At 49.7% G+C, this 12,120-nt stretch overlaps 1 protein-coding gene across 3 annotated transcripts in view; it reads right to left on the reverse strand.

Annotated features, from left to right (window-relative positions):
- The window catches only part of FAM13C (family with sequence similarity 13 member C), a 100,684-nt gene that overhangs the window by 14,260 nt on the left and 74,304 nt on the right, over window positions 1-12,120 (reverse strand). For all 3 annotated transcript variants that reach the window (XM_020998236.2, XM_020998237.2, XM_078150715.1), the window contains exons 7-9: window positions 3,486-3,696; window positions 2,834-2,966; window positions 538-619 (exon numbers count right to left, since the gene is read on the reverse strand). In XM_020998236.2, coding sequence (XP_020853895.1) covers window positions 538-619; window positions 2,834-2,966; window positions 3,486-3,696 — 426 coding nt within the window. The remainder of the gene's footprint in view (window positions 1-537; window positions 620-2,833; window positions 2,967-3,485; window positions 3,697-12,120) is intronic.

The following is a 12,120-nucleotide window of genomic DNA, read 5'->3' on the forward strand; positions in this document are numbered from 1 at the left end:
TCCTTCAAGGAGAGACTTACCAAAAGTTGAAGAAAAATGTTACATCTCAGAAGAAAAGTAAGAAGAGGAAGGTCTAGAATTAGTCAATCCACCAGCATTTATCAACACTTCCTCTTGCTAATCAGTGGGGACACATAAAAAGGGCAAAAACATGGCTCCAGGGGAAGATGGATAGTTATCAACCCAAAGTAATCCCTTCCAAGTGGCTCTTCTGATAGAAATGTGTCAGGCCCCTGCTCTGAGCTGGTCAGTGTTGGCTCTCCACGGGGCCCATTCACACCCAAGTCGGTGTGCCAGCTGCCAAAATGGCTTCGTTGTGAGGGAGGGCCCCTTACAGACCAGAGGATCAGATGCCAGATTCCCCAGGTTCTACCAAGCGGGGCAGATGTGAGGCGAGCCCCCAGACATCCTCCCACATCCTCCCCAAACACAAAGGCAGAAGGCAAGGTGAAGGCCACTACAGCCCCAGGACCCTTAGACACATCAGATGAGCCCAGGATCCTCCCTGCCCCGCCCGCATCCCCACCTGCTGGTTACCTTTAAGTTGCTTCCGGCCTTTGGCCAAGTCATTCATCCATTTCAGGACTTCAGGATTCGAAGTCTTGTCTCCATGAGAAGGCTGCAGTAGAGAAAGTGAGTCAGGGGAGACGATGTAATTAACAGTTGCTTCTGCGCAAGAAAAACAGGAGCAGCCTGGCAGCCTCCCCTGCCTGCTCGGAGTGGCTGGGCCCTCTGCACCAAGTTTACACACCTGGGCTGGGATCTTGGCTCTGCCCCTTACCAGCTGTGCAGCCTCAGAAAATGTGGCTCCCCTCTCTGGGCCTCGGCTTCCTGCCCTGTACAATGACGGAGGGGGATCTCCTCCAGCAGAGCTGTGATGCCCCCAAACGTGGAAAGCTTCCCCCCAGTAGGGTGTGGGCTCCCTGAAAAGAGGGACCCTCGAACTTCTGTTTGTAACCCCTGGGAATCTGCACATGCTAAGCACCATATCCACCCCCCTCCCCTGGAGCCCTCTCCCTCCTCTGCTGTCACTACCGACTTCTCTGGCTTCCTTTACGTCCCGATGAAAATCCCACCTTTTACCAGAAGCCATCCCTAAATCCTCTGAATTCTACACCTTCCCTCTCTTAAGTGTTTCTGATTTATCCTGCAGATAGCTTGTTTATCCATATGCATAACCTGATTCCCCCATTAGGTTGTAAGCTCCTTGAAAGCAAGGACCATCTTTCGCCTTTTCATATTTTCATTTTTTGGTATCCGCAACACTTATCACAGGTCTGGCACATAGCAGGTGCTTAATAAATGTTTATTGCCTGATTTCCTCACTTACAAAATAGGGATAACCATGTACTACCCACATTCCATAGTGACCATGAGAAAAGTGCTTTGTATCCCTTAGAGCTAGGTGGTACAATGGACAGAGCATCAGGATTGGAGTCAGGAAGACTCCTCTTCCTGAGTTCAAATCCAGGCTCAGACACTTACTAGCTGCGTGACCCTAGGCAAGTCACTTCACCCTGTTTGCCTCAGTTTCCTCACCTGAGAAGAAAATGGAACACCACTCCAGTATTTTGGCCAAGAAAACCCCAAAAGGGGCCAGGAAGAGTCAGACATGATTGAAACGGCTGAACAAAACTGGTACCTGAGAGCGCTATAATAATGTGATCGCTTAGTATAGAAAACAGGGGTTCTTAATCTGGGCCTCCCAGTCTCCAAGGGAAATCACACCCTTATTTTCACTCGCCTCTAAAATGGTGCATTTCCTTCAATCGTTTAAAAGCATGATTCTAAGGTGGGGTCCCCAGGTGTTCCCTGCCCACCAACGGAGGCCCTGACCCCACAGAGGGGCAGTTGTGGAAATGGTAGAGGTGCGTTCAGGCTTGAACCACTGGCCAAACTCCCCAGTGTCAAGAGCGGTCCCCAAACAGCACGGCCGCCTCGGGACCACACGCACCCCCCTGCCTGAGGGCCTCCAAGCCCAGGCTGAGTGGCCCCTGCCTTCAAGGAGGTTTCTGTTCAGATGAGGCTTGGCCAGGATGGCCTCCGGGGCCTCCCCCCAACCCCCCACCGCAGCCCCGACACACACTCTGAGAGAGTCCTGTGCTATTGGATGACCTTATTCCAGCACCAAGTACCAATAGGCACAGATGGACGAACTGATAGGACCCGGTGCCGATAATGAGGACAGCCTCGTTGGAGCTACAATCTCAGGTTTCCTTCATGAAAACGCGTTCTGAGGAAGGACGGCACCGTGGACCCAGAGGCACTAGAGCAGCGGTGTTCTTCCGCCGGGGGGCCCTCCCCAGGGTCGAGCACGTGGATGGGTGGAGCGGGCAGCTGCGGCCTTCAGAGGCAGCCAGCTGGCTCGGTCCCAGCCAGAGGGATCGATCACACCCACCCTCGGACTGCAGGGCCTGATCTCTGGCCTGAGATCGCTGCGTCCTAGAGCCTTCTAGAGATCCTCAGTGCCCGGTAAGGTGAGAGGAGGGGGTAGAGGAGGCCAGGTGGAGGAACCCCGGGGCGGCGAGGGATAACACGACAGCAGAGCGCATGAAGGTGTGTGAAGCGCCCAGCACACAGATGCTCTCCCCGGGTCCTCAACCAGCCTTGTGACCCAGATAGGGCTGGTGTTGTTATCCCCATTTTACAGAAGGGAAAACTGAGACTAGAGGTTAAGGGACTTGAGGTAGCAACTGCTCCAGGTGAGATTAGAATCCAAGTCCTTCCCGGGTAGAGGCCTCCACTCTGCCCTCGGCCACCTTTTCCTTCATGAATGAACAGAGAAGGGAGGGAGGGACAGAGGACAAATGCCACCCGCTTCGTGTATCCTTACCCGGTATTTCTTTTCCTGCTCAAACTTTTCTTCGAATTTCCTGATTTTCCGCTTGAGGCTCTGGATGCGCTTGGTCAGCTGGGTCACCGTCTGGGGCCCTTTCCCATCCTCGCACCTTGGAGAACTTCTGGGCCTGCACAGGGGACAGGGACAGAGCCTGAGGAGGAGGCTTTCCAAAAGCCAGACCCTCCCGAAAGCCGGGTCGACCAGAAGACCAAGGTCCCTACGTGGGGAAGGTCCAACACGGCAACCCTTTCAAGGCCGTCTGGCAGGTCCACAATGGACTATTCATGAGGAATTGAGGGGTCTTAGGGCAGCCCTAACCAGCGTGCATTCCGACAATGAATGGTCTCACCTTTCTGTGACAGACAGAAAGCCTCTGGCCCCATACAGCACGTCTACACTTTCTACGTTCCCAATGACACTTCTGTCATTTCATCAGGAACTTTCCAGATGAAATGTTCTGCAGTGCACACCTGTCCCCACACCCCCAACCAGGGCATGGGGGTGCCTCGTGAGCCTTCCTTCCAGAAGTGAGCTCCCCACAATATGAAGGGATGGACAGGGAGCACATTCAAAAAACAAACAGCAAACGATCAACATGGCACATGAAGAGAGAAGAGCAGATCAGGGCTGGAAGGCGTTTCCTTACATCATGAACTGCTGAGTGCTGGGTGGAGAAGGGGCAGATTCAGGGTCTAAGTTAAATCTCTGGCTTTGGCTAAAGAGGGAGCATCGTGGGGACAGGAGGGGGCGGTCTCCGTCTGTGATGTGATGCAGCAGGCGGCTGGTCCCGAGGGACGGCGGCTCCTCAGAGCTGCTGTCAGCTTCGTTACGCCAGTCTTTGTAGGCGGGCACCGGGTCTAGGAGGATGAGAAGGCTTGTTACTGACACGTACCCAAAGAGGGAACATTATATTCACAGCCCGATCTCGCATTTCTGGTGCTCCCTTGTTCTTGGGAAGCTGAGGGCTGGGTCAAAATATTATGTTAGTTCCCCCCCCCCCAAACCCAGGTGAGGTGTGGAAAGTGTTTTCATCCCCAACTCACTGACAGGAAAACTGAGGCCCAGAAAGCCTCAAAAGGAACCACTAACTGCCTCTGTCTGTATGTCTCTCTCTCTCCCCTCCTCCTCCTCCTCCTCCTCCTTTCTCTCTCCTCCTCCTGTTCCTCTCTCTCTCTCCCTGTCAGTCTCTCTCTCTCACTTGCTCTCTTTCTCCCTCTCTTTCCCCTCTCCCTCCTTTTCTTACTCTTTCTTTCATTTTCTCTCCCTCTTCCCCTTTCCCTTTCCATATGTGTGTGTGTGTGTGTGTGTATAATGAGGAATATATATATCTATATCTATATCTATATCTATATCTATATATATATATATTATATATATATATTATGAGGAACGAAATCTAAACTTGGGGTGACTAAAGAGGAAATGCTTCCAATTTCGGCGTATCTAGATCTGCATGAAGAGAAGAAATCAATCCACAAACATTTCTTAAGCACCTACTGCATGCCAGGGGCTGTGCTGGGTGCCAGGGATGCACAGCCTGCCCGTGAGGAGCTTATAGTCCTTCCAGGGAACACATCTACAAGCCGGTCCATCCAAAGGTAGGCTCAGGATGGACATGAGGGGATGGGGGCAGGCACCGGCAGTGGGGCTGGGTGTGGGGAATTGGAAAGGTTTCTTATGGCTGGTGATGAGTCTTTGTCTGAAGGACAAACCACTGGTTGTGGGATTGGACCCCAGAGGCCCAAGCGGGATCAAGTCTAACCCCAACACTCGCAGCAGCGTGGCTGGAGGACCAGAGGCTCCCTGAGCAAGGGAAGCCAGGTCCGATTGGGAAAAGCTGCCTTCCCGACTCCCTCTGGGACCCTGGGCAAGCCAGGAAACCTTGCACAGACTCAGTTTCCTCATTTGGAAATGGAGATAATAGCCGCACCCACTTCCCGAGTTGCTGTGAGAATCAAGTGAGTGAACCTAGGTGTAGAGCTCAGGAAACCTTGGAGTGCTACAGAAGTGTTAGTGATAACAATAACTGTTATTCTTCCTAGTTATTCAGACGAAAGTGAGGAGGGCCAGGAGGAGATGGCACACAAAGATGACAAATGAATGAGCCAATATGCTCAGGTAGCCCAGCCGCCATGACTGCGAGGACCCCTCGTGGGCCCAGGGAGCAGAAGGCAAAGGAGGTGGGGACTGACAGGGGCCAAACATGGCAAACACCATCAGACACAGTCACCATTTTAGGTAGAAGTGAGGCTTCAGTTTGGGCAATGGCTACAAATCAAAGATCATGGAATTTGCAGACGGAAGAAACCTTGAACAACATCTGATTTAATATTTTCTCATCATCTTAAAGAGAAGGAAACTGAGGCACAGGGCAGGGAGGCACAGGGCAGTGAAGGGACTCGTCCAGGGTCACACAGCCGGCACAGCCAGGATGGAGCCCAGGCCCTAGACTAGGACTTGTCCACACCCCACCTGTGCCCCACCCTACCCCACCCTGCCCTGCCCTGTCTTCCCTAGAGGCTTGCCCCTGAGCCTTAAATGCCAATGCCTGGCGCCCTCACCGTTTCTGCAGAGGACCAACCCAAGGTCTGGTAGAAGGAGGGAGGAAGTCACTGAAAGGAGGAGATGGCCCCATCCCCAGGCCAGGCTGTCCGGCCAGGCCTTCTCGGGCCAGCGTTAGGCCTAGACATTCCCGGGCTGATAAGCTGTTTATTCCAGATGAGATGGTGAAGTAAGTTACAGAACAGTGAAAGCCTCAAGCCAGTTATTGGGTGTCCACAGGGGAAGAAATACAAGGGACAAGGCTGAATCCTCGTTCTGGCAGAAAAGTCAGTCCTATGTGTGCAGAGACAATCATAGGCAGTCGGCGGGTGGGCTCAGGGCCAGCCCACCAGTCATGTCCACATCACCCAATCTCCAACGAACCAGCACTTATTAAGCACCTACTGTGAGACAAACACTGAAGACACAAGTAGAAAGAATGCAATGATCCCTACTCAGCAGGAACTTGTATTTCCATGGTGCTGTTTGCCCACCCTCTTATTCCCATCAGCCTTAGAGGCCTAGGGGCAAAACCTGATACAGGTGGCTCCAGAGAGAACCTATGGGTCTGTTGGATTTCTCTTTCAAAGGAGGCTAGCAGGAAAAGCTGAACGAGGCAGTCTGGTAGAGTGGGTAGTGCTCTAGGCCCTGGTTCTGAATCCTGGCTCTGCCCAGTACATAGGAGCACCAGTATGTTATTTCAACTCTCGGAGCCTCAGTTTTTTCATCTGTAAAATGAGCATGATGCCAGCAATACTTACTCTCATGCAGTTATTCATAGGATCTAACAAATTACTGTATATTAGTAACTTATACAGAAATATATGGACAGCTAGGTTGGCACAGTGAATAGAGGAATGGATGGATGGATGGATGGATGGATGAATGGATGGATGAACAGATGGATGGATGGATGAGCAGATGGATGGAGGGATGGATGAGCAGATGGATGGATGGATGGATGAGTAGATGGATAGATGGATGGATGGATGGATAGAAGATGGATGATGGATGGATGAATGGATGGATGAGCAGATGGATGGATGGATGAGCAGATGGATGAGCAGATGGATAGATGGATGGATGGATAGATAGAAGATGGATAGATGGATGGATGAATGGATGGATAAGCAGATGGATGGATGGATGGATGGATGGATGGATGGATGGATGGATGGATGGATGGATGAGCAGATGGATGGATGAGCGGATGGATGGATGGATGGATGGATGGATGGATGGATGGATGAGCGGATGGATGGATGAGCAGATGGATGGATGGATGAGCAGAGGGATAGATGGATGGATGGATAGATAGAAGATGGATGTATGGATGAGGGAGATGCACTGACTGAATATAATCAGCTGAGTAAATAGGATGCCATATGAGTCTTTATGGCTTTCACACAGTGTTTGGTCCCTGCTAAGTGCTGTCTCTAAGTCTTGCTGACCCAGATCACCACCCTCATTCATCACTGCTGGCTGCTCGTAATAATAATAACAATAATAATATGTGTAACGTCATTGCTAACTATCATTCAATAGCACCTGCCGTGTGCCAGGCGCTGCACTAAGTACCTTACAAACATCGCCCTATCTGATCCTCACCACAGCCCTGGCAAGCAGGTGCTCTTATTATCCCCGTTTTACAGATGAGGAAACTGAGGCAAACAGCTGTTGAGTGACCTGCCTCCAGCTAGTAAGTGTCTGAGGTGGGATTTGAACTCAGGTCTTCCTGACTCCAGACCTAGCGCTCTGCATATTGTGGTGCCCCCCAATGGCCCGCCTGCTGCTCCCCTCACATCACGCCTCTGTCAAACCTTTGCTGGGCTCCCTGCATCAAATCCACTCTTCTGCCTGATCGCAAGGCTCAGCGTCAGCCCACCCACTCCTTTCCACTTCGCCGTGCTCATCTCCCCGACTCCCTTGCCTGTAATTTTAGTCAAAGAACTTTTTTTCCTCTCTTAAGAAGAATGCAGGCTTTAACCTCAAGATGCTGTCTTCCCCCTCCACACATCTGTACGAGCATGAACTAGTCTCTGCCCACCCCCACCCTGCCCAGAAGCAGCTGCTTTCTCATCCCTACCCCGCAGAACCTTTGCCCTGTTTTCAAGGCCCAGCTCAAGGTCACCTCCTCCATGAAGCCTTCCTGATGACCTCCAGTTGACATCGTCTCTCCCTTGGATTTACCTATGCACATGCTGTATCATGCTCCACCCTCTACTTTTGCCATTAGAATGTAAGAAAAGAAAAGGAAAGGAAAGGAAAGGAAAGGAAAGGAAAGGAAAGGAAAGGAAAGGAAAGGAAAGGAAAGGAAAGGAAAGGAAAGGAAAGGAAAGGAAAGGAAAGGAAAGGAAAGGAAAGGAAAGGAAAGGAAAGGAAAGGAAAGACAAGACAAGACAAGACAAGGAAAGGAAAGGAAAGGAAAGGAAAGGAAAGGAAAGGAAAGGAAAGGAAAGAAAAGAAAAAAAAGAAAGAAAAGAAAAGAAAAGAAAAGAAAAGAAAAGAAAAGAAAAGAAAAGAAAAGAAAAGAAAAGAAAAGAGAAAGGAAAGGAAAAGAAAGGAAAAGAACAAAAGAATGTAAGAGATGTGGCCCCGGCACAGAGCTCTGAGGTCACTGGGTCCAGCTCTTCACAGACTGATCTGCCCCAGATCACACAAGTCGTCAATGACAAAGCTAACCCTAAAGGTCAGTCAACTTGTCAATCCTGTGGGAAAACAATAACACACCTGCTGGAGATGAGCACCTTGTTTCTACTGAACTGGCCGACCCCTTCAGTCCAAGCCAATGAGACAAAAGCCCCGCGAAGGCACAGCCGCCCCTTTGTGGACATGGCCTCCTCACCGGCAGCCTCCCCTCCCTGACGCCCTCCTCCCCGGGGCTTTCCGGCTCCCTTTTTTAAGGCGACTTCTCCCATTAGAGTGTACGCTCCTTGAGGGTAGGGTCTGTTCTGCTGTATTTGTATCTCCTGTGCTTTGCACAATGCCTGGCATGTAGTGATTGCTTGATAAGTAAATCATAATAAATAATGAATTGATAAATGTATAAATTACTTAATAAGCTGTCTATCCATCCATCCATTCATCCACCCACCCATCCATCCATCCACCTGACTCCTCAATGATAAAGCTAGAAACTAACTCCCATGATCCTCAGGTAGAACCCTGGGCCTTTTGGATAAAGACTGGACCAGGATGCAGGAGGACTGAGCTGAACTTCCGAATTAACATGAGCCACTGTAATTGACCACTTTCTATCACTGTGACAGCTCACTCCACCTTTCTCATTCCAAGTTTCCTTGATTTTCAAATGCCTTTATCTGAGTCATTCATAAAGATGTTAAACACAGCAAGGCCAAGGAGAGAGACCTGGGGACCTCCACTGTAGACATTCCCTTGTACTGGCAACTATCCATGAACCAAAATTCTGGTCTTTGGGTCAGTTACTGAGCTTCACACAGGCCTCAAAGTACTGCCACCCAGGCCACATCCCACCACCTTGGCATCAAAGATGCTATTAGGAACTCCTGTCAAATGCCTATAGGTGCAGCATTTCCTTAATACCCTAGGCTGGAAACCCTTTCAAGAAAGGAAATTGGCTGCCTTTATTCTTAACAATACCAATGTCTGCAATCACTTCCTTTTCTAAGGGCTTAAGAACTGCCTCACCCTTAACAACCCACTCTAAAATGGGACCACGAGTCAGGGTCAAGTCGAAGAGCCACAGGCTGGGGCATCATCCTCCTGACCCTGAAACTCAGGCGATGTTGTCCTCAGCTCCCACGGCCCCTCGCCCTTTTCTCATGGTTCCACAAAGGTCACTGACCGAGATTTACCAGTCACAGCCAAGCGCTCACAGCTGCCCAGCTTCATGTACACAAAACAATTAACCATTTGCTCTGGTTCTGTTTCTTAACTGTTGCTTTGGGGTCATGTAGACATGGTCTGATAAGAGCTCTGAGCCCAGAGCAAAACCCAAATCTCTCATTGCTTTGCTTTTGAGTCTGATATATTTCATTTCTAGTTTGACCTTTTCAAGTTCCTTATAACAAAGTGACCATGAAATCCTTCTTATCACGGGCTGTTTTCCTTGTGCCCACTCACAGCACAAAGAGACCCTTCCTTCACAGACCATCCTAGACCGCAGCCAGCGGGTCAAGAGCTGTACTCACCCTCCAAAACCACCTTGTATAAACTTGCATTTGCTCACTTGATATTCCCAATAAGCATTTACTAAGCATCTGGAATGTGCAAATGAGATCTGAGCACAATGTGCCCAGCCCATAGTAGGCACTTTGGTGAAGTAGATAGAGCACTGGGCCTGCCGTCAGGAAGACTCACTTCCTGAGTTCAAATCTGGCCTCAGACACTTCCTATCTGCGTGACTCTGAGCAAGTCACTTAACCTTGTCTGCCTCAGTTTCCTCATCTGTAAAATGAGCTGGAGAAGGAAACAGCAAACCACTCCACTATCTTTGCCAAGAAAACTCCAACGGGGGTCACAACACGTCAGAAATGACTGAAAACGACCAAAAAGCATCCGGTATGTGTCAGGCGCTGTGCTCCTAAGAGCTGGGGAAACAAAGAAAACAGAGTACTTAGTAAATACTTGGTGATTGTTGACTTGGTGTCAGAAAGACTTGGGTTCAAATCCCCCTTCTGAAAAGTATACCTTTCTAAGCCTCAGTTTCCTTAAATGCAAGATGGGATAATAGTACCTGTCGCAGCACAATGGAGCAGTATATAAAGGGCTGGACTCAGGACCAGATGGACCTGGGTCTGAATCCTGCCTCAGATAGCTACTAAGCCACGTGATGCTGGACAAGGCATCTGTATTCATCATCCTCAGTTTCCTCATCTGTAAAATGGAAGTGATAATAAGAGTCCCCGCCTTACAGGGTTGTGGTGACAGTCAAATGAGATAACATTTGCAAAAAGCTTAGCAAACCTTAGACTGCTCTACAGGTGCAGGCTGTATGTGCAGTGGGAGACAGGGCTGCCTCGTGCACAGTGGACCGGCCTCTGAGTCAGGAACAGGCAGAGCCCCAGGCCCCTCTGCAGGACGTGTGAGTTGGGAACCTGGTGCTGATCTGCATCGGGAGAGGGCCCGCCCTCCAGGGAGGTCCCTGCACCAATGAAGTCATGGGTCCAGACCCCTCGTCTCCTCCCCCACCAAGCACGTCTTGTTTCTGCCCCAACAAGAGACCATATGTGAAGCACTCTATAGACAGTGATCATTTGCAACCATTTAACATGGCATTCAGCACCTTCTAAAAGATCTTCCCCAGCTATGGGATGTCATGGATTAGACACGTAATAGATATGGATACGGCTCTGGTCTGAAGGGGGGATGCACTGAAGCTCCATTATGCCACCAGGTTCCCCCAGGTGGCCAATGTCCAGAGGATTAAGAGAATGCCAGTCCCTTCCTTCATGTGGGCTTCAGAGGTGGGCCTGGGGAACAGGGAACCTCACGCCCATTCCTGGTGGACTGGTCTAATCGACAATGAAGTGCAGGACCACTGAACACAAATGAGGCAGGACCTTTTAAAGGAAAGTCAAGGCGATGTGTATTTATTAGGCACCTACTGTATGCCAGGTACTGTGCTCTGTGTGTGTGTATTTAAAAAAAAGGGCAAAGAACAATCCCCGTTCTCCAGGGTCTCACAGTGGAATAGTGCAAACGACTACATATAAGCAAGACACAGATGGGACAAACTGGAGATGTGAGAGATGGCCGAGTTCTGTTAGGGCAATGCTACAATCCTTTGAAAAATCAAATAAATGAGGGCGTGGATGAGTCAGAACCAACCGCATCGATCAGTTAAACTTTCACCAAGTCTGTGGAAAAATTCTCAGTCAAAAGATGTAAAAACAACCCAAAACAAGACAAAAACCCAACCCCCACTAAATGAAGCACCATCGGGATGGGGAAAATGTTTGATCACAGAGGGGAAATGGGTTAATTAATGAAAGGCTACAACTGAGGGTTAAATTAAAGGGAAATTTCTCTAAAAGACACGTCAGCTCTCCTCTCCCAACAATGTCCCCCCAGAGACTAGGCCTGGGACCCGTTCTATCTAATATGAATGGTGGAGAAGGGGCGGCATCCTTACGTGAAGATGGCCCAGTGAGCCAAGGACCCTCAGCTTTTCCAGTGAAATGCCGGGGCTCACTGGTTTCCTTGACTCTGGACAGCTCCACGCCAGGTCAAAAAGAGCATCCTGTAGGCTTCACTGCAGGCAGGAGGGCTGAGTGAAACCTCCACATGCATGCCGTCTTCCACATTCCCATCCTGCCTCTGTGGGAAGACCTCCAGGGAGGAGGGAAGCTGGACACTCAGAAGGGTGATTTACCAAACCTAAATGGAGGATTTTACATTTATCTCTGTCAAATTTCACCTTCTTTGCCTGATAATCAAGCACATTGATTTTGTCATCCAATGTGCTAGTGACTCTTGTGCCTTCTGGTTATCGATCTGTCTTTATCCAGTGTAGTACTAAGAACAGTAAAACATTAGAAAAAAATAATTCAAGCAATCTTAACAAAATCTCAAGCTCCCTGGCATCAATAATGCTAAGGAAAGGGATCTAGTCACTATTGATCACCCCTTGGTAGCATCACTGTGGCCCAAAAGAAGGAAGAAAAAATCCTGAGCATCGTTCACGAGCGTTTTAGAAATAATCTGGAAAAATGACAACTGTAGCTCACCCCTCTGTGAAATGCGCCGTGTCCTTTTTG

The sequence above is a fragment of the Phascolarctos cinereus genome, unplaced genomic scaffold, assembly GCF_003287225.1.
Source record: "Phascolarctos cinereus isolate Bilbo 61053 unplaced genomic scaffold, phaCin_HiC Scaffold_3;HRSCAF=262, whole genome shotgun sequence".
NCBI lineage: Eukaryota > Metazoa > Chordata > Mammalia > Diprotodontia > Phascolarctidae > Phascolarctos > Phascolarctos cinereus.